Genomic DNA, 22,771 nt, shown 5'->3' on the forward strand with positions numbered 1-22,771 from the left:
CTAGCACCAAATACGTTGTGTCTCATCTTTCTCTTTCAGTAGTGTTAACTGGAAACCTTGAACGCCTTTGTGTGGAGTGGAGGAAAGAACCTTTCTGCTGCCTCATCTCCTACATTAGACTCAAATGTCAGTTTCCAAAATGATGAAATGCTGCATGCTGGAGTTCATGTCTAACTTATCCAGTGTTTTTAAGCTAAAAATAGCATGAATTCGTGTAAATGACAGATAGTGATTACCAATGTGATAACTTGTGACTCATTTTACAGGAAAATTGACTTTTGGCCGTCACACTGCTTCACACATCTTACACTTTAATGGTGGCAAACTTCAAATTTCTAGATTATTTTTTACTAAAGGGTTAGAAAATGCCATTTAAAAAGTAATCAATTGGTGACTCTAATTGCTTTATTAGAGGCAAAAATGTGATAACAGGTGAAAATTCTGTAGTTAATCCTGCACACATGAAGTAACACCAAGTCTGCATTGTAATGTTCACAGGAAGTTCGTATTTGGACAGTGTGTACTGTAGGTGTGAGCATTTTTAGTTATGTTGTGAACTTTTTTGTGATATTTTTCAGCCATTGAGGCTGCGCCTGTTTCTACATCCTGTCATGTGATTTCCTGACAGCTGTCAAGTTCTGCTACCCTCACAGTCGGTCAATATGATGGCAGAATTTACATCTGTTCCACCTGTCAGAAAGTGAGCTGTAAAACAGGACTTGAGGAACCACACTGACTCACTCAGCAGCCTCTCAGGGTCTCGGCTTCAGTGTGGTGTTGCTTTAAGGGGGAACGAAGCCTGTTAAGATGGAAATGTCAGAAGCAACAGTACTTTAGAGCTTGAAGTTGCTGTGTTGAGGAGATGTCCGTTAGTCCTGAGGCGGAGAAGATTATCGTTTAAAGATTTCGTGTTAAAGAGGAAGTGCAAGGAGACAACATGGGGGAGCAAAATCCTACCAGCCTCATGAGACTCCTGTCAGGTAATGCACTTTTGATTACAATGAAATAATAAACAGTGAATAATGCATTAACTTTCTGTTCAGTGACACTGTTGAGCATGTAAGTATTAGACCATAGTTCCAACTCATTAAATGTTTAACAAAGATTCACAACTTTGTATTTTATTTTGGCTACTAGGATATTTCAATATATACACTTGCATGATCTAATGATACCAATGCTTTAACAATAGCTCATTAATAAAGCATTAGCGAACCCGACCAGCGTTGCATACAGAGGCGAGAGAAAAACAAAAAGGAAAGCAGGCAAACAGTGGTTCTCTCTTTAGATGTCTACAAACATAGTCTATTAGATACAAACTAATCGAACTACCCATTAAGAAGCTACAGTTATCATCACATTAATCAATAATTAACTCATGCTGCTATTTCACGGACTATAAACATTGTTTGAAAGCATGCACTGTAATATGAGTATGATGTCAAAGATCTGTCCTTCTCACCTCAGGGAGAGCACTCAGTCCAGCCTGTCGTCTGACTCCTGTGAGTACTATCAGACTGAGATATTTGACCAGCTGCCAGCATCCAGGCCATCAGGCCCATTCAGGCCCACCAGGATGGTTCGGAGTCAGTGTCCAGAGGACACAGAGACAAGACGTCTACACAGCCGCTCAGAAACCTGGTCATGTGTATTCAGGGGAAAAGAGACGTCAGGTTGGACACAGTCACATTACACACACTTCTCAAACCTGCTTCTACATCTGTTGTTCACATTCCAGTGAAAAAGGTTCCATGCTATCACCAGCTGAGGAACAATGTGCAGGAAGTGGAGCATACATTTTCAACTCTTTGAATCAACATTTTATTATTTCTTCCTGCATCCCAGTTGTCCCTTTGTATTTAAAGATAAAATAAAACCTTTTCTGTTTGCAACACCAATCATGTGTGCTAATTTAAACATTTTAGCAAAGATAAACATGCAAAAACTTCAGGAAGAGGTCCCTGCTTGATATAAGACAAAAAAACAAAGCAGAGAATCTTCCGCTGCAGTTTGGTTTTCTGGAGTACATTTGTGCTGTCATTGTAATCACTGCAGCTAAACATTTCCTGATGACATCCCCAATACCATCATTCATAATGTCTTCTACATAGGGACAGGAGGAAAATGCAAAGAAGTAGTATTGGTTTTTGGAGTCGTGGAGGCGGAGTCAGAGTATCAACAGGATGAGACTTTCTGGACACATAGGAGGAGCTCTATCAGCCTTGTTACCATGGCAGCAAACACTCCACACCATCGAAGGTGAGGAAAAAATAAGCTTGTTGCATATAAAGCCCTTTTGTTTTGTATAAACTTCTAATATAGAGTTAAAACATGCACAGAAGATTTCACGTCATTAATATGTCTCTGTCTCTGATGTGTTTCAGGCAGGTTTGGAGTCGGCGTGAAGTCTTACTTTGTCTTCCTCAGATATCTGATCTGCTTGAACCTGCTTCACTGCGCTCTTGTCTCAGGCTTTATCCTGGGGCCTACAGCATTTATGGCAGGAGCAACATCACTGGTAAGTCAGCTGTAATTACAGATTTGCACGAAGTTTAACCAAATTCAGTGCTGACTCCTGCAAAAATCCCTGTTGTGTTGTGCTCTGTGATTTACAGAACTTTTGAGGTTTGGAAACAAAGACTCCATCCTGGATTTCTTCTAGGATCAGTAAGGCTTCATTTAGTTGTTTTGTGTTTTCCATGTGTGTTTCATGTCATTGATTTTCTCCTCTATTTTTCTACAGGGCTACCTGGATCGCAGTCCAGTCTTCTCCAGTTTATACACACGGGGTTTCTCTGGATAAAAATGTCTGAAACACCTCTGCTGTACTTATCAGATATACTCCCATCCTCCTCCCAGTCTCATCATGGTGGTCCGCAGTCAGAACATCGAAACTTCGAAACACTAATTATCAGTCCCATCTCGAACAGAGCCTCTGTATTAAGCTCCTTTTATATGTAACTTACAGAACTATAGTTGGCTACAAACAACCTGGATGCTGGGGAAGCGTTACAGCACCAATGTGAGCTACAAGATCTTTTGTGGTTGGGACTTCACCATCCAGGAACCCTTTTTCAGCTACTCGTCAAAGGCGGCTTCATCAGAAATGATCTCAAGGTGAATGGAAGCACACGATGAATCTGCATGTTTGAAAACCTTCTCTTTTTTAGACTACCAGTTTACTCATAAGTTGAGCTATTTCTGTTCATGCTGCGTAGGAAAGCATTTGCATCACTTCCATCTCCATCTAACAAATTCCCCCTGGGGATCAATAAAGTACCATCTTATCATATATCTTCATACACGTTCTACTTTTTCTCTCTTTGCTTCTTGTGTTAAAGGTGCATTGTGCACATTGGCTGTTCTACAGTTTGCTTACAGTGGTTGATTTTGCTAGGTATCATCTCCCAGCCAATATAGACAGGGACCAAATGGTTCATCTCCCTGCTGTAAAAAAAAAGTATGCACATGTAATCATTATGATTTATGAATTGTCCACATCCTCTCCCTGTCGTGAGCAATATATCATATCATATTGAATTGCATTTTATCCTATCTTCACAGGTAATGTATCGTGTAGTACTTTTTCCACCCTGTGATGTAATCGTTATCCTGATGTATCGTAGGATACAAACAGAATTATTTGGAGTCCTGGCAAAAAGCATCTAACATATTGTATCGTACTGTATTGTAATGTATCATTTTGCATCAAACACATTGTAATATATAAAATATCTTACCATGATATAATATTGAGGGAAATGTATTGCCTTGTCATGTATTGTATGGTATGGTATAAAAACGCACGGCATGGCATGTAGCATATCATATCATATCGTAACATATCGTATCGTACGGTATCATATTGTTATGTATCCTATCGTATTGTATCAAATGTTATTGTATGGTATCGTAACATACCGTATCGTATCGTATCGTATCGCATCGTATCGCATCGTATCGTATCGTATTGCATTGTATGTTAACGTAATGTATCGTATGGTATTGTAATCTATTGTATTGTATGTTTATCGGAATGTATCGTATCATAATGTATCTTGTCGTGTCAGATCGTATCCTAGTGTATCATATGTACTGTTAATGTATTATATCGTATATATCATATTGCATCTTATGGTAATGTATCGCAATGTATCGTTATCATGTCGATAAGATAAGATAAGATACTCATTTATTCGTCCCACAACGGGGAAATTCACGGAGTTACAGCAGCAACAAGAAGGCGTACAGTACAAGAACTCCAACAAGAGTTATATAGAAACAATGTCCATCAGAGACGACAACTTGGCCATAATTCTCCTGTCAGTCACCACCTCCAGAGGGTCCAGGACTGAGCTGGCCTTCTTCCCCAGTTAGTTCAGTCTTGCTCTCCTGTATCCTGTCCGCCCACAGCAGGTGAAATCCTTCCAATGTGCGTTCGTGTCTGGTGTTAGGATAATATCGTATCATATGGTATCGTATCATATTGTTCATAATGTATCGTTTTGTATCTTATCATAATACTCGTAATGTATTGGATCGTTTCAGATCGGATCATATTGTATCGTATCGTAATGTATCATATCGTTATCATATTGAATCGTAATGTGTCGTATTGTATCATATCGTATTGTATAGTATGGTATGTATCACATCGTATTGTAGATAGTAGGTTAGTTGTATCACATCGTATCGTAGAGTATGTTATTGTATCACATCGTATTGTATAGTTAGGTTATTGTATCATATCGTATGTATAGTATGTTATTGTATCTATCGTATTGTAATAGTATGTTATGGTATCACAATCGTATTGTATAGTATGTTATTGTATCATATCGTATGGTATAGTATGGTTATTGTATCCATCGTAGTGTATAGTATGTTATTGTATCACATCGTATTGTATAGTATGTTATTGTATCATAGCGTATTGGATAGTATGTTATTGTATCACATCGTATTGTATAGTATGTATTGTATCACATCGTATTGGATAGTATGTTATTGTATCACATCGTATTGTATAGTATGTTATTGTATCATATTGGTATTGTATAGTATGTTATTGTATCATATTGTATTGTATAGTATGGTATTGTATCATATTGTAGTGTATAGTATTTATTGTATCAGATCGTATTGTATAGTATGGTATTGTATCATAGTGTATTGTAATGTATCGTATCGTATATCACATTGGGGGGGTTACCTGTTTTCATCATGTTTGTGATCCTCTTCTTTTTCCTCCGCAGTTGTTCCTGTATGAGCAGAGTTTCTCCCTTCGTGAGAAGCAGAGGACTCTGGGACAGAGAGTACGTCTCTTCCTCCTCAGGTTCTTCCTCAACGTGCTCGTTGTGTCTCTTCTGAGTGGATCCTTCGCCTCATTTATTTTGCAACAATAACATCACAGTCTGAGGTACAACCATACATCTGTTTTTAGCAAAGGCTTATGGATTTAGTTATTATATTTTCAAAGCTAACACCTCACACTGTTTCTTAGAATGAGTATTACTGGTTGGTCAGCCTGCTCCTCAAGTACCTTCCTCCCATCACCATCACCTTTGTCAATCTGGTCTTCCCCAACATCTTTCGCAAGATCTCATTTTATGAAGACTACTCCTTCACCACACAGATCAATGTCACACTTTTGAGGTAAGATGCAAAGAAGAAAAACAGCAAAAAACTTTGGTCAATGCACATAAAGGCATTGAGTCAATCTGCCTTCTCTTTAGGAGCATCTTCTTGAAGTTGGCCTCCCTGGGGATCTTCTTGTTCTTCCTTTTCACCACAAAAGAACCTCAGAATGTGAGTCCAAATTGAGATGTGTGATTCTGGGTCTGGACCAAGCATCACTGAGACAAGTCATGCATTCTCTCTTTGATTCAGACTTTTAGGACTGATGCATTGTTTCAGGTAATGTTTTTAAGGATTGAATGAACATTCGGTTGTATTTTTGTGTTTCTTTGCAGACTCTTTCCCAGTGCAGGCCCAACAGGTTTGGAAGAGAGATGTACAAGCTGTGTATCTTCAACTTCCTCGCCATTTTCTGCAATGCCTTTCTAATAAACTTCCCCAGGAAGTGGGTTTGTTTGAAATCAACTGTGCCTTTCTTCGTATATAGTGTAGTTTTTTTTAATGGAAATGAATGTATGTCTTAAATTTCAGCAGTTCTGAGTGTTCTTGGAAAAAGGCACAAAGTCCATGTATCCAAGATGAATGAACTTTATGTGAAAACTATCTTTCCTCTGTCTAACAGGCTGGTGCAGGAGTGTTACCCCTCATCCACGGTGGCCCAGTTGTTGGGGAAACAGCACTTCCTGATCCCCTTCAATGTGTTGGATCTGGTGTACAGTCAGACGGTGTCCTGGGTGGGAGTGTATTACTGCCCTCTGCTGCCTCTGATAGGAACTGTCACACTGACGGCCACCTTCTTCATCAAAAAGGTGGAACATGAGTGTTCTACTATATCAAATATTTTTGTCTCCCATCAGTTTTCCTCAAAGGGTCTGTTGTGACTTATTGAGAAGTACAAATGACCACCAATGTTCCCTCTCCCTTTCTCTCCCTGTGTCTCTCACTGTCCACAGTTCGCAGTCCTGCGCTGCTGTGTGCCAGAGAGGAGGATGTTTTGTGCCTCCAGCTCCTCTGTTTTATTCCACTTCATGTTGCTGCTGAGTCTCCTCATGGCTGCAATCACACTGGGCCTCAACCTACACATTCAAGAAATTACGTCCAACACGAATATGTAATTCTTAAACTGTGTTTTTCTACTTTTGTTATGGACTTGTAGAATCTTCCTGTTGATGAAAATGAATGGAAAATATTATAATTCACATTTATTGTTTATTTTTCTGTGATGTTTGCTCCGTCAGGTCCTCCTGTGGTCCGTTTGGAAATGGAGAAACTGTGTTGAATGTGACAGGAGTGTGTGTGGACAGCCTCCCGGGACTGGCACAGACCACCCTGCGCTACCTGGCCTCTGAGGCCTTTGCCCTGCCACTCATACTAGTTGAGATGTGAGTATCGAGAAAGAACATATTCAAATTTGAAGGAAATAATACAACATTTAGAATAACTTGTTCTGGATTTTCAATAATTGGTTTATTCCTCTTTTAATTCAAACTTTATTTCAGACTCAATTTAAGAGACAAGACGATATATTAGACATATTAGAAATCTAAACCTCTTATAAACTAACCCAGCTTTGTCCAACAGGAGTTTCAAATTAATTAGCTGATCAGAGTGTAACACAGTTAGATCATAATATTTTTCCCAATATTCAAATTTTATGAGATACTGAATTTGGGGTTTCATTAACTGTAAGCCTTAATAATCACACTTAGAAGAAATAGATGCTAGAAATATTTCACTCTGTGTGTATTTGAATCTACCAGCCAAAAGTTTGGAAACACCTTCTCATTCAAGGGTTTGTATTTATTGTAATTATTTGAAACACTGTAGATTAATACTGAAGACATCAAAACTATGAAAGAACATATATGGAATTATTTGATGAACAAAAAAGAACAAATTCTGTAAAGTAGTCCCCTTTCTCCTTCATGACAGCTTTGCACACTCTTGGTATTCTCTCAGTCTGCTTCATGAAGTGGTCTCCTGGAATGGTTTCTAATTAACATGAGCCTTGTCAAGAGTTCATTTGTAGAATGACTTGCCTTCTTAATGTGTTTGAGACCATCAGTTGTGTTGTTCAGACGTAGGGTTAGTACACAATGGATAGCCCTATTTGACTACTGTTGTATTCCAGATTGTTGTTGTTGTTGTTGTAAAGCACCTTGTAACCTCTGTTCTTGAGAGGTGCTCTATAAATAAACTTACTGACTTACTGACTTACTTACTTACTTACTTACTTACTTACTTACTTACTTACTATTATGGCAAAACCAGATTATTTCATAGTTTTGATGTCTTCAGTATTAATCTACAATGTTGAAAATAATTATAATAAATAAAAACCATTGAATGAGACAGTGTGTCCAAACTTTTGACTGGTAGTGTATATAATATATGAGTTTCACTTTTTGATTTGAACTACTGAAGTAAATTAACTTTTCCACAATATTCTAATTTATTGAGATGCACCTGCACATAACAAGGATACAAGGATGAAATAAAATAACACACATTTTGGCTTCAACAGCAATGTATAGGTTGTTTTAAAACATCAGGAAGTACATTTATGTGCTGGTCTCTTTAATGTTATATGAATCTTTTTTTCTTTCCTCAGTATGATCTTAACCTCATATGTGTCACGCAGCCGAGCCAATAAGAAGGCTGTTGAGAGGCTAAAAGATATGCTGGTCATGGTGAGTCACATGTCATCAAACAACTTACATATTCACAAATCAGTCACAGATAGAAGAAAAGGAAATATACAGAGTTGATTTGATTATTTCCACTGAATCATTATTAATGGATTGCATTAGTGTGTTTTGCTCTTTGAGTGTATCTGTGAATAAAAAATTGTGTCTGTAAATGTGTGTGTGTTTTCCCAAACAGAGCAGCTCGGATAAACGTTTCCTGGTGAAAGAACACACCACAATGCTCAGAGGTAAGAGACCCAACCGCAGAGTTCCCTCTGCTGCCGTCCAAGATGCTCCACCAAGAACTCCTGCGAGATGATGAAGTTCCCAAACTGTCCGTCCACCAACTTTACTTTTAAAGTATTGAGGCTGTTTGGTATACAGCTGCTGGGTGACAGCCTGTGTGTGCCTGAATAAAGAATGTCAAAGGAAGATGAATTCTTACCTTCTAGTTGCGGGACATAGAAGAAAATGAATGCAGTGTTCAAATATCTTTATAAAGTGTGTTCTTTTAGCTTCCCTTCTCTATTCACTTTAAGTTATTGATAAACTATTTGTTATGTCCCTGTGAGTCTGTGCAGCTTCATAATCAGTGTTTGAACTTTTTATTTGATCTCAATAACAGAATGGTACAGTATTACAGGGATCAGTAATGTATTATTTCCTTTATAAATGATGATTGTGTTTTTAAAGTGCTCATTAAACCTTCATGTTTCATGTAGACTCTGAAGCTTTCATGTGTCCAGCATCACACAGGTTGTCAGAATTGAACCAAACATGCAGCTGAATGTGTTATCTACTTGCAACACATGTTGACACCCATAGCTTGTACGTATGCACGTCATCCACAAATGCATGCACACACATGATGTACCAAACAGAGGAGCCATGTCAGAGCTAAATGCACAGCACTGTTATGAAGAATCTACGCTCTAACTTGTTGCCAATTTTGGGTGAGTTTTTTTTATTTTTTATTTAATGGACACTTTTAAGAATCATTTTGTTGGACTAAAATCATTACTGAAATCTCTTGTTTTTTCTCAGCTCTGGCAACTTGGTTCATCAAGATAAGTACGTTTTTAAGAGTGTGAGTTATGATATGATACCTACACAGCAAAAAGTCCAGTGTTGATTTAACTACCACAGAGTTGATTTCAACACTTTTTCAGAGTTTGCATAGCTCCACACTTTCTGGAGTTAAATTGACACTTTTGAAATGTTTCAAATGTTAACACTGTGAGAGAGTTCCCTTTTTAACTCTCTACCAGAGTTAAAATAACACTGAAGGATTAGACTTGTATCTCTGCTAGGATACACTTTTTTTAACAAACTGGCTAGTGTTAGTTTTACTTCCTGAAATGTTAAATAGCTACACTAAAAAGTGTTACAAATATTTGAAAGAATGAATTTCAATAAACAAAGTAATTTTTAAAACACTGACATTTAATAAAACATATACAAACATAAGAAAATCCAACACAAATGTGCTTTAAAAAGTTAATCAAATGTGTTTCAATATGTTTATTAAGGAAAACAAGATCTCCACAAAGCATCCACATCGACATGCAATTTTCATGTAACAATGCAATTCAAAGGCCTGATCTCACAGACTACATCATCACTAATTCGGATTATTCATTCCTTATCAAAAGTTAATCAAATGCCATGAGAGAACAGTTTGCCTGGTATGGGATGAGATGCTTATCCATGACGATGTGGAAGCTGTCAGTCTTTCTCTTCTGATGTAGTGAGGAGGTACGGGCGGTAACTTGGCTGGTTGCAGAGATGCTTCTCTCCAGACTGTCGCAGGACTGGGATGAGGGAAAACATAACTGAAAATTATTCACAAGAATGATGTGCAACCAGGGAGAACCATATTGTACAAGTGTTTGTTCAAAAATGTTCCCACTTGCTAGTGCAAGATGGGAACACCTATTGAGACCTAGTTTCTGTTTCATTCACTTACTGATCTTTGGAGGCTTCAGTCCACCTGGAGTTTGTGATGTGTCAGCAGCAGTCATGCCATTTCACAGTTGCAAGCTTTCTTTCTTTATGAGGATCCCCATTAGCACAAGCATAAGCATCGGCTATTCTTCCTGGGGTCCAACACATATACAATGATGCACACTAACACACAGTCAGCAAAACAAGACAAACAACCACAAAACAAAAACAAAAACAGCTCCTTATATTGAATTACAAAATAACATACAGAAGAGGAACAAATTGGTCATTCATTTGGCAAATGTCAACACAAAACCATAGTAACAAGTAAATTCATGTTTTAACTTTCACTGTACTTAAGATAATGTGATGTACATCCACACATATATGAATGTACATATTCACGTTTAATAAACACTAAACATCATCTGAATGATCACTTATGTTACTAGGATCATGTGTTTTGACACATCAAATACAAGAAAAAGGTAAAGAAGACAATTCTAATTATTTCACTCTTATCAAAGAAGCAGTTCTACCTTCATCCAAGTTAACCCATTTTATCAATATCTGTTTTCTTGTTGAATACCTCAGGTGTGTTTATTTCATTCTGTTTGATTAGAGACATGAAGATAATTTTTTAACAATAATTTGAAGCGATCTTTATTAACTTCTTGAGTTATACGCACCAGCAAAGAGTTCCATCTAAGCATGGCTCTTTACAGGACTGCTCTCTGTATTCTACCTGTTCTCACCTTTGGTAGAATGAACCTTTTTTCTGTTGCACATCTGGTTTGACACTTAAGTTGAGCAAACTGAGAGCATAATGTTTAATACAATAACTTTGGTGTCTCTGTCACAAGTATACTTCTGAGAAAATTTAACAAAGCATATGTAGATCTCTGACTCACTGTTAGCCACCCAAGACTGTTATGAATGTCAGTAATATTAGTCCTGCAGAGCACAACTGGCTGCTTTATTTTGCGCTATTTGTAATTTTTTAAAATCCTTAATTGAGACACTGGACCAAATTATAAAACAGTAATCAAGCTGCGACAGAACTAGAGCATTCAGAACTAGAGCATTCAGAACTTGTCTGATGACATCTGGAGGCAAAGATTTACACGCCCTTCTCACAGCTGACACACCCCTTCCCATTATGCTCACAACATGATTCATTAGTTTAGACCATGCAAGATAATGATCCAAAGTAAAGCTGAGGACAAAAAGCCACAAGAATTAACTTACAACTCTTCACATTTGAAACTTTGAGTCTGGATAAAACTGGGGGGGCATTATGAGATTACTGCAGTCCTCCATCTATTGTTTATATCTATCCCAAATGAAGACTTGCTTTCAGAGATAAACGTAGCTGTCATTGACAGCTAGCAAACATTAGTTAACCATGACACAGTTGCTGCTAAGTCCTTGCAAACATGTGCTTTGTAAAGCATATATTCTCCACACGTGTATTTTTGTACACACAGCAGATCAATTTATATTTATTTCAGGAAGTTAGATTTAATTCCACTTACCGTCTAAAATTGCATGAATGGAGAAAAATCAGCCAGCATTTAAATCAGAAATAGTTAAAAATACACTTTGGGTATGGGGCGCCATTTGTAAAGTTGTGCACACCAAAAATAACAGCAACATTTCTCCACATTTAGCTCCAAAAGGTCATAAAAATGTAGTGTGAATTTTTAAAAGTCACTTTTTGATCTTCTTCACATTTAATTTTGTTGTGAAAAACATATTAAGTTAAAATAATTGTTAAATCCAAATGCTAAATATAAATCTAAATTTTAAATATAAATCTAAATGCTAAATATAAATCTAAATGTTAAATATAAATCTAAATGCTAAATATAAATATAAATGTTAAATGTTAAATCTAAATGTTAAATGTTGCTCTTTGATCCTAAATATTTAGCTGGAATGCAGATTCACACTGCCATATTTAACATTTATATTTATATTTAATATTTACATTTAGATTTAACATTTAGATTTATATTTAGCATTTGGATTTAACAATTATTTTAACATAATACATTTTTCACAACAAAATTAAATGTGAAGAAGATCACAAATATTCCTCTAAATGTGATAAATAAAAAAGTGAATCTTAAAAATTCATTTTTATGACGTTTTGGAGCTAAAGGTGGAGAAATGTTTCTGTTATTTTCAGTGTGCACAACTTTACAAACGGCGCCCCATATTTGGGAGTTAAAATTTCAACTCTCCGATTTTTGCTGTGTGGTTTGTTGAGAGGTCTTCAGTTTTCATCACTGCTGCAGAAGTGTTCAGATATTTGCTGAAGTAAAGAAAGCTTTGAGAAGTTGTTCTCATTTGATCTCAAGTCCTGAAATGCAATAGTTTTCAGTGCTTGTGTTTGTTCATGCTCTTTATGAGACTCTGCCCAAACTCCCAGTGTTTCATATCTTTCTTCAGGTGGATCAAGCTCTCCTCGCCCAGTTTTGACTGGTCCAGGTTTAGTGTACCTCAACTCCAGGGTGACTTTCAACTGTTTTGCTCAGGACTCTCCTCCTCCGGTCACCTATGAGCTGCTAAAGGACAATGGTGTCCCGATCGCCACAGGCACTGATTATGAGGGGGACCAACCTGCACACTTTTTGTTTAAGGTCTCTGCAGCATCAGAGGGGTCGTATCACTGCAGGGGTACAGCAGGAGGGAGCACAGGAGTCAGCAACAGCATTAAGCTGAGTGTCGTCAGTGAGTAAAAGTTATAAATACAGACGCTTTCATCTTCTTACAGCTGTATGGTTTTCATTCCCTGACTTAATCTCTGTCTTTTCAAACATTTGTCATTCTCTCACTTTTAGCTCCACCATCAAACACCAGACTCTTCTCTGACCCCTCCCCCCCTGTCACATACGAGGGGTCAAGCGTCTCTCTGAGCTGCAACGTATCAAAGGGCTCCCACCTCTCCTACACTTGGTTTTTAAATAGGAAAAAGATAACATCTTCAGCTTCTCCCTTCTTCCACCTCACTGAGAACAAGCTAGTGTTGGAGAATGTCACTCCAGAGCATGCTGGGAACTATTCTTGCATGGCTTGGTCCCAGGTGCATGACACCAGTAGATTCTCCAGCAGTTCAGAGGTTCTGGTGACAGTCAAAGGTATGTGTCTTAAAAAAACAACTGAACTATAGTTGGGTGATTTATCAAGTGACATCGAATTGGAAAAGTGTCCAACGGCATCGAGGCTGTTATATGTCAGTAGATCTACGGCATGTGGCTTTCGTGGTACGACACTAGGGACCAGTGTAATGTGGCAGCCCCACTGCGCCCAAAAAAGACCCTCAGACAACAACATGATGAGCATTTCCAACATCAACAAAAAGCTGACTGAGTTTTAAACAAAATGATCATTTAGAGCCTTTATTGTCCTGTTGACACTCGACATGGACCTCAATAAACTTTTGCATCAATGTTGGGAGATCACTAAAGCCTGAAAAATCAATGTAGTTTGGAGGAGCAAACCTTATCAATCATTGCTAATATCCTTTTGAGCACATTCCTGGTTTGCAATCTTAAAGCTAGGGTTGGTAGCCATGGAAAACTAGCATGAATTTGAATGTAGCATTTCCTCAGAACTCCATCTAACCCCCCTCGGAGCTCCTCCAAAACTACGCCCCCGCTCACATACACCAGAGCCGCTGACCGCGACCATATGATGGTGACTGATTTAAAACCGGTCCTCAGCACATCGTTTGTGTTTTGCACAACATCAACTCATGTCTCACTCAGCGGTGAGAAAACACCAAAACATTATCATAGTGAAAGTAAAAAACACAAACAAACATGAAATGTAAGCTTTGCAGGAGGCGGGCAGAACGGCAGGACGGGATTTGATTGGTTTCATCATTTGGCTCCTGATGGCAGGGATTGGTTGGTGTTTTCCCAGGTTTACTCCGGCTGTAGATAGCAGCTTTTTTTTTACCTCTTTTTTAAGAACACATTATGTATTGATTACCATCGGGACATAAAGATCATTTTAACCACTATAACAAAAAGTGTATCCTAATCTGACTACCAACCCCAGCTTTAAGTCAAAATATAGGTCAAATTATTGTTGGATTAAATTAACAGTATAATTCATTTACCTCTCCATTCCTCCACCAGCCCACATCTCAAAACCAAGCATCTCTTTTTCCATCTCTAAAACCGGAAACGGATACCAAGGCAATGTGACCTGCTCGTCAACAAGAGGCACTCCACCTGTCAACATTTCTCTTTTACTGGATGACAGGGAGGAAGGATCTATCACAGCCACAGAATCCCTCACTGCTTGGTTTGATTTTGAAATCGTACCCGGCCTGGACACGGGGGTCGCTCGATGTCGGGTGAAAACTGACGTGCAGGAGTTGATGAGTGAGCCTGTGTCTCTGGAAGTGGGTATGAGACACACAGATACTCCTAAGATATGACTTTTTGTTATGCATACTTTCAGGGCTGCTTTTTATCATACTCTCTCTTCCTGTTTAGTTCCAGTCGGAGGTGACGTGAGGGTGGATGTTGAATATCTCTACAGAGGGGATTTTCAGCTGACTGCTGCAACACTGAGCTGTGAAGTCAGCCGAGGAACTTTCCCCCAAATGTCCTGGATCTTCAACGACTCTGTCCTTCTCTCTGAGACGGTCTCTGAAGGCTCCCACAATAAACCCAAGATGTCTCACTATGCTTTAGAGAGCAATGGTCGAACCCTGGTGCTGACCAGGATAGGCCCGGAGGAGTCTGGGTATTACCGCTGCAGGGCCAAGGACAGCTACGATGACTCTGGGCCCTGGATGGAGAGTAAGGCTGTACTGGTCCAAGTTACAGGTGAAAAGTTCAAGACTACATGTAGAGTAAAATATCCTGAACGAGACAGTTTGACTATATGGGATATACTGAGTTGTTCAGAGAGATAAATTGAAAGCTGAGGTCAGCACCAGGCCCTGAAAATGGAGTAACATCTAGCCAGGCCAGTTTGGCTGTTCAAGAAGGTTATGGAATACAGATTCTAATCCAGGACCTCTATACTTAGACGCATCAGATCTGGTCCAGGTTACCCCAAAGAGGCTACTAAATGATTAAACACAGTTTCAAATTTAAAAAAGCTTTATTCTAGTTGTGAAAATGCTAAATAAGAAGATTTCACTGCTTTTAAACCACATTTTTAAGACACAGTTTCGATTTTTGTAACCTTTATTCTATCAGTGAAAATGCATTTTGTGAAAAGGGGAGATGTTAATGCAATGACACAAGTGTAAGTATAAAGATTCTGGATTGGGACCCAGTCCAATGTGCTCTAGACAGAAGAAAAGAAGTGAAATCTCTCTCTCATGTTTTGCCTTTTATCAAATAGAACAAAAGTTTCACTAAAATGAAACTGTGTATTAAAGAGCCCGAAGCCTCTCTGGGATAATCCAGTCCAGATCTGACAAGTCTGAGTGGTTTTGGATCAGGACCTGTTTCCCTTTTATAGCAAATCAAAAGCTTCAGAATCAGATGCTAACTTCAGCACACAGCACACAGAAAAACTAAATGTGTTGTATCTAAATGTCTTCATGGTGGCTTTGTTACACATCATTGTCTCTTGTCCTCCACAGAGGTTCTCCTGACCACCATGGACTTCATTACTCTTGGGTTCTGCTGCTTTGTTCTTCTGACTCTGGTTGTGGGTTTAGTCTTGATTTACAAGGTCTTAGACCAGGATCAAGGTTTGTGCCCATGTATGTGTGAGGAAAAAAAAAAATCAAGTGAAACTTTATGCACTCTGACTGTTTACCTATTTCTTCCACAGCTCATGCCCGCAGGTCTTCAACAAAGTAAGTTACAACTAGGAAGTGTATAGTCCTGTGACTCAGGTCAGCCTGCTCAACAGTGTGTTTACCTTCCAGTGCTGGTTCTGATGTGCTCAGTCTGTCTTCACCCATGTCCCAGTCAGGAGGCTCACAGGCTGTTACAGAGATAACAGTGTGACCCAAGAGGAACCTCCAACCACCCCCTCTTCATGCTCTCTATTTCAAATCTAATCCACGTGTCTTTAAGTTGTCCTGTGTGTTTTCAAATTGTGACTTTTTCTGAGCTGTGAAGCTGAGTATCAATAAAAAAGGGTGAGACCACATACATTTTAAGCAGAATATACTGTCATGATGTTTTTGTGCAAATAAATAATTCAAACTGTGAATGTTTGTGAGTGTTTTTTTTGTTTAAATCAATCAATAAATGATTTGTGGTTATAGTTTTCCTCTTCTGTCCGTATTATGACACTGTTGAGTGTACAAATACATCACAGAGAAGGGGTGTGTGTCGCGGGGGGGTTGACTCTATCACTATCAGCGTGTTGCATATGTTAATGTGAGCATGTGCAGGTTTTTTTTCAGCCACAGTGCCTCAACCCTCCGTTATAACCGTCAAAACTCCAACTCACAGCGAGCACTGACCATACTCGAAGGAGGGTACTAACACTTTCCTCTGAGGATGTTTGCTTCTGTCTTTGTGATCATGCTGGGTAAGTTTATGAACACAGTTCCACTGAGGTCCAGTTTATATTTCTGTATCCTTTTATTTCATTTATTTTATCCTCTGCAGGGTTGTCCTACTCGAGTCAGGAGGGCAGTAAGTGTGTTGACGTGTTTCATTGTGTTATCTATCATTTTAATTATTTGATATTGATTTTGTAGCTCATTATTCCTCTTCTGCTGCTGTTTATGTTAATGAATGTTGTTGCCTGATAGGTCAGTCAGTCCTGGGCCGTCCACACCTGTATGGTCCTTCGGAGGCTCTGCTGGGAAGATTTTTAGAATTGAACTGCAAACTTCCAACCTACCCCAAAAATGAATCCATCCTGTTTCGATTATACATGTGAGTATTTGTGCATGTTAACACAAACCCTGCATTTAAACAATGCAGTAATGATTCTCCTCTAAACCTCTTTCCAGACCCAACTCGGTCGAGGTATATATTTTAAATATCGGAAATTTGTAAATTTGTTTTCTATCTTTATTTATCTATCTTATCACTTATTGAAACTTATTCTTGATTGTACCAAATTTCCCCCCAGTGATCAATAAAGTAATACCTTACCTTATCTTATCTTATCTTAGGTAGATGGCTGTCTAACATGAGTCCAGTTCTGCTCGAGGTTTCTGCCTGTTAAAAGGAAGTTTTCCTCACCACTGTAACTAGCTAAACACTGCAAGGTGCAATGCTCATGGTGGATTAAGATGGGGTCAGACTGAGTCTTACCCTGTCTTGGTGTTGGGTCTCTGTTCATAATTTGAGATATAGTTGCCGAGACTTCCTGTGCTTGTAAAAGTGTCTTGAGATAACGTTTGTTGTGATTTTGCGCTATACAAATAAAGATTGATTAATTGATTGATTGATTGATTGATTGATTGATTGATTGATTGATTGATTGATTGATTGATTGATTGATTGATTGATTGATTGATTGATTGATTGATTGATTGATTGAACATATCTCTGATTTCCAATTAAGGGAGGGTAACCGTCAAAGGGTCTTGGCTGTGCACACCTCCCTGGATGGGGAGGAGGCAAACTTCCCCTTAATGATCAAAAGCCGTCATGAGGGTAACCTGGAGTGTGTGGCTAAAGCCCAGAACAACTCCAGAATAGAGCCCACGGTCAGCCACACTCACTATCTGAAGGTTGTCGGTGAGTCTCCAGTTATGTTTTGGTACATAATAAAGACACAGATTTTATCTGACTCTTAAAAATATCTATTTTCAGAAAGCATCAAAGTTGTCTCACCGCTGAGGTTGTTTTAAAATGACATCTGTATTGACTATCAATAAACGTAGAGACATACACTACCAGTCAAAAGTTTGGAAACACCTTCTCATTCAAGGGTTTGTATTTATATTGATTATTGTTAACACTGTAGACTAATACTTTAGGCATCAAAACTATGAAAGAACATATATGGAATTATTGAATGAACAACAAAGTGTTAAACAAAGCAGAATATGTTTTATATTTTAGATTCTGTAAAGTAGCCCCCTTTTTCCTTCATGACAGCTTTTGGTATTCTCTCAGTCTGCTTCATGAAGTGGTCTCCTGGAATGTTTTCTAATGAACATGAGCCTTGTCAAGAGTTCATTTGTAGAATGACTTGCCTTCTTAATGTGTTTGAGACACAAGTACACACTGTTTTTTGAGTGCATGTTTGATGGAGATAAAACCAGGGTCTCAGTCTGTCTCTTTGTCTGTGCTGCAGTACCGGTAAAAGGCGCAAAGATAGTCGTCACTTCAGGCCTGCAGGAGTTCTTTGAGGGGGGGACACTGGATCTACGCTGCAATCTGACTTCTGGAAATTACGTCTCTTACACCTGGTACCTGAATGATTGGCCTGTCTCCATGTCTCCTCAACGCAGAGCTGCAGATGAGAAGCTCTTCATCTCCAGGTGAGACGGACAGCTCAGACCGGCTAAGTTATCTGCTTTCTGAAAGAGAGTTTGTTGCTGTTCTTTACCAAGTGGACCTACACAATAACAAACAGCATATACAAAAAGTCCACTTAAGTTTTACTGAAGTGTTTAATCATTATTACTTTTGTTTAATACCAGTTGAACTTTTGGTCTTAAATCTTTCAGCAGTGGTGAACCTGCAGCCGTTTTGCAGTTAGTCACAGTTTTTTGACAGAACGGGAGGCGTTGATGGTGTGTGGAAAATGCAGCTCTGAGCAATGAGTATCAGGCTTGTTTGAGTGGTTTTAAAAAGCTAGCTTCCCTTAGTAATGGAGGGAACTATGAGATGTGAATGCTGCACAAGAGGTGCTTAGCTTAGCTTAGAAGAAACACTGGCCACCGCAGGAAACTGCTGTCCTAGCTCTCTCCAAAGCAAAGATATATATGTATAACAATTAGCATTTAAAGGTAACTTATTAACATTAGTGTTCTGTTTGTTTGATCACATTAAAGATATTTAAAAACATGAATAAATGTTGTTTTACTCAGAGTTAAAGCTGGGGTTGGTAATCAGATTTAGATCAATTTTTTGTTATACTGGTTAAAATGATCTTTATGTCCCGATGGCATCAATACATAATGTGTTCTCAAAAAAAGAGTGAAAAAAAGCTGCTATCTACAGCCGGAGTAAACCTGGGAAAACACCAACCAATCACCGTTTTTGGGTCCCAAAATTTTAAACCATTCAAATCCCGTCCTGCCGTTCTGCCCGCCTCCTGCGCGTACATTTCCCCAGCCTGCACTCCGATTCCCCGTCCCCTGCCTCTGCTTCCCCTGACTCTACTGACTGCCCCTCTTGCTCGACCTCGGGCCTGACCCCTCTGACCCGATGACGTGCTTTGCTCAGGACTGTAGTCCGGATCAGAGTCTAAAAAGCTCTCACCACGGGAGGGGGGAGGGGTTAGACGGAGTCATAAGGAAATGCTACATTCAAATTCATGCTAGTTTTCCGAGACTACCAACCCCAGCTTTAAGCGAGAAAAAGAAATCATTTGAAAGTTTGCTTGAAGAATCCATTTTGAATTGTCCTACGACTTTGCAAATCTGACACAGGCTGATAGATGATAAGTGCTGGTGAAGTAGCTTTATTTACACTGTTCAATAAATGTCTTTGTTTCTCTCTGCCCGGTAGAAGAAGATAAAAATGTGACTGGAATGGTAATCTGTGTCATCCTCAGCACTTCTTCTAAAGACAGCGGCTCCTACATATGTGTTGCCACCAACACCTTCAACAGCTCAGAGATCTTTACCTCCAACAGCTCTAAAGTCATGATCACAGTCAAAGGTTTGTAATCATCTGTCGTAAATAAACGTTCAGAGATATAACCACTCTGAGCTAAATGACTCTCTGCAACCTGTTCCCTCAGACTTTGCGTCGAAGCCCAATATCTCCTACAGCGTGTTAAAGGAGGAGTCCCGGTACTTCGCTGTGGTCACCTGCCAGTCAACAAAGGGCACCCCGCCTGTCCACTTTGCATTACTCAACCGCACAGAGCTGGTTGATGATATGCTCGCTGAGGAAGCAAAGGCAACATTTAAGGTGCCTTTGGTCTTTGGCCAGCATTTAGGGTGGCTTCAGTGCCAGGCAACTACTGGAAAGAGGACCGAATACAGTGAATGGATCCCCCTAGAAGTTGGTATGTGCATCTTTTTCAAAGTGATGACAAAAGATCTGTGGTAAAAAGGACATTTCCAATGTCCCTAATGCCCCCCAATCCAACAGAGCCGATTGGAGGGCCTGTGACGATGCACTACGACTCCGATGTTGGAGAAAACTATGCTGTGGTCGGCCTCAGGCTCTACTGCAAAGCAGCAAAGGGAACTCATCCACGGTACCAATGGTTCCTCAACAAAACTCTTCTGTCTGAGCAAGGGAGCTTCTACTATGTGGTGCACAATCCTCCAGAGCAGTCCATTCTATTGCTGTCTGTGGGGAGGAGTAGTGCTGGGACATACCACTGCGAGGTGTCTGACAGCTTTGACAACACCACCACCATAAGCAGCAGGAGGCGCTATCTGGATAAAGACGTCCTGAATCGTCTCCCTCTCCTGGTGGTGGTTGTTGTCTTTGGATCGTTCACATTTCTGATTCTCCTGGTCTCTGTTTGTTGTTGGATGAGCGTGCTGTTCAGTAAGTCCACAATGTTTGCATAATTTCCCTCCTTATTGCCAGAGTGAATAATGTTTTTTACTTTTCTTTTAGGGAGGAGGACGTATGGAGAGAAGTCTTTGTGAGTCCTTTCTCTGTTTCATTAAAACATAGACGTAGGGAGCTGAGGCCATTGCCTTGCTACCTAAGGCTAACTGCTACAACACACACACTTGTCCATCATATCAGCCATGCCCCTGATCATGTGTCACTAATAAAGAAACCAGCAAATGAGACATTTTTTATAAGCTGCAAACATGTTTAATTCTACTGTCAAAATTCCAAATGCGTTCTTATGGCGTTTTCATCTTTTAGAGCCGGCCTCAGGTGGACACTTTAAGGATGACAGTCTTTGAACTTTGACATTGTCTTCATGTTTTGAAAAATGATGACTCATTTTCAAAGAGGCTGTTACCTCCTCTTGGAAAGAGAGTGGTTTTACTTGATACTGAGTCAGCATTTCTTTTCTCTTTCTGTGATAGAATGACATGTTCTCTAATCCATCATGGTATCCATACATCGCAGATTTGATGCAAAGCTAATTGACAACATGTTAAAATGCTGCAGAGCACACTGAAAACAGATAAATACATGTATTTTTAATGATCTAAATGAAGTGTGGTTTGAGGAAGTTGTGGATCCAATCACAAAAACAGAAATGTTATCCTTTTTTTTTAAAGCGGCTTTTGAACAGCTGACAATGACTGATTTTTAGGTGGAGTCATGCATCTTTAACCGTACATGATGAAGGAAGTGTGAGTGGTTTCTAAAAAAGCACGAAGGCACAGTTTTGCACTAAAGATGGTTAACAGAAAAAGCAACGGACGCCTAACGTCTTTTAATTTGCTGCTTGAATAGAAAAATGAGAGCAGCAGCTGCTCTCTCCTGATGTTGTCCTCTGATTGTAAGTGAAATAAGAGTTATGACCTCCTTTTCCCTCATTTTTCAAGTTTAAAATACTCAATACCTCATGACTCACTGACATGTTTTCACATGTTTATGCCTGACTGCTGTTTATGTGACATCTGACTTCCCCTGCTCTCAGGTGGAGCTCGGAGATGCACAGAATGAAGGCTGTGTACGAGGGCGACCTGGTCAGTCCATATCTCTGTATCTCCATTTTTTAAAAGCTGTTCATTTCACCCATGCATTTCATTTTCAGCACTTTTCATAATTGCACGCTGTGGTATCTTAACTGTGATTTAGAGCTCTACAAGTTTCTCTTGTTGCAGGATGTGTCAGAGTACGATGAGGATGTTGATTTGGCGATGGCAGCCAGAGGAGGAGAGTTTGATCAGGTGAGAAAATGACTCAATCAACGGATCAGTTGGCTGTTTAAACAAGCAGGCAGTTAAATGTCATGCTCACCCAGTTTAGGAGAGGAGTACAATACCTCTACATAGACTCCGTTTTCAGAAAGAGCTGAATATGTAGGTGCTTTAAAACTTTGCATTAGATTCAGTTCAGCTCTGTTTTTCAGTCAGATACTTTCCCTCAAGAGCTTCAGTCAACCAAACTAGACTTTCCTGCTAAAGTTCAAAGTAATACATAATTGTTAGTTTGTAAAACAATGCTTTCAACTGTACTTCCCCATTACTGCTTTGTTCATTAGACATCTGAAGATTCTGGAGATGAATGGCCCCACATTGTGAAGAGGAGGAGGACATTAGAGGATGAAGCATTGGAGGAGTCCTGAGGGTTCAGACTTTGTGTTTACAGACTATTTTGGTTCAATAAACATCTCCAGAAACCCCCATGTTGTCACGTTTTTTTTCCACCGTGAATAGTCATTTACTTATCTCTCATATGGGAGGTATTGAAATCAACGATAGCAGTCACACATGATCACTTTCT

General features: G+C 39.3%; 2 protein-coding genes across 2 annotated transcripts; both read left to right on the top strand.

Annotated features, from left to right (window-relative positions):
- The first annotated feature begins 1,438 nt into the window (after positions 1 to 1,438).
- On the top strand, positions 1,439 to 9,045 carry tmc8 (transmembrane channel-like 8). The gene is given in 21 exon segments (XM_034687271.1): positions 1,439 to 1,544; positions 1,547 to 1,673; positions 2,112 to 2,149; positions 2,152 to 2,259; positions 2,385 to 2,522; positions 2,616 to 2,657; positions 2,660 to 2,667; positions 2,744 to 2,872; positions 2,946 to 2,985; positions 2,988 to 3,082; positions 3,085 to 3,117; positions 5,256 to 5,379; positions 5,382 to 5,419; positions 5,504 to 5,655; positions 5,736 to 5,808; positions 5,973 to 6,082; positions 6,260 to 6,446; positions 6,591 to 6,748; positions 6,876 to 7,019; positions 8,249 to 8,327; positions 8,521 to 9,045. Coding segments are annotated over 21 exon segments (2,052 nt in total). The 3' UTR covers positions 8,644 to 9,045.
- Positions 9,046 to 9,195: 150 nt separating this feature from the next.
- LOC117815513 lies at positions 9,196 to 22,671 on the top strand. Its single transcript, XM_034687272.1, has 19 exons — positions 9,196 to 9,277; positions 9,369 to 9,395; positions 12,723 to 13,004; positions 13,115 to 13,411; positions 14,417 to 14,689; positions 14,780 to 15,115; positions 15,886 to 16,129; positions 16,198 to 16,226; positions 16,871 to 16,897; positions 17,017 to 17,143; positions 17,781 to 17,956; positions 18,519 to 18,705; positions 19,947 to 20,053; positions 20,136 to 20,405; positions 20,492 to 20,899; positions 20,972 to 20,999; positions 21,963 to 22,011; positions 22,150 to 22,215; positions 22,530 to 22,671. Exons 1-19 carry the CDS (start codon positions 9,226 to 9,228, stop codon positions 22,611 to 22,613), a joined length of 3,069 nt encoding a protein of 1,022 aa, XP_034543163.1. The 5' UTR covers positions 9,196 to 9,225; the 3' UTR covers positions 22,614 to 22,671.
- Positions 22,672 to 22,771: the final 100 nt, after the last annotated feature.

The sequence above is a fragment of the Notolabrus celidotus genome, chromosome 7 (assembly GCF_009762535.1).
Source record: "Notolabrus celidotus isolate fNotCel1 chromosome 7, fNotCel1.pri, whole genome shotgun sequence".
Taxonomy (NCBI): domain Eukaryota; kingdom Metazoa; phylum Chordata; class Actinopteri; order Labriformes; family Labridae; genus Notolabrus; species Notolabrus celidotus.

What these genes read in the sequence shown, in the direction of transcription:
- LOC117815513 (XM_034687272.1), top strand. Translation starts at nt 9,226, where the DNA reads ATGCACAGCACTGTTATGAAGAATCTACGCTCTAACTTGTTGCCAATT. An exon ending in TAACTTGTTGCCAATTTTGG is followed by an intron (nt 9,278 to 9,368) that starts GTGAGTTTTTTT and finishes GTTTTTTCTCAG; the next exon opens with CTCTGGCAACTTGGTTCATC. An exon ending in GAGGAGGAGAGTTTGATCAG is followed by an intron (nt 22,216 to 22,529) that starts GTGAGAAAATGA and finishes TTTGTTCATTAG; the next exon opens with ACATCTGAAGATTCTGGAGA.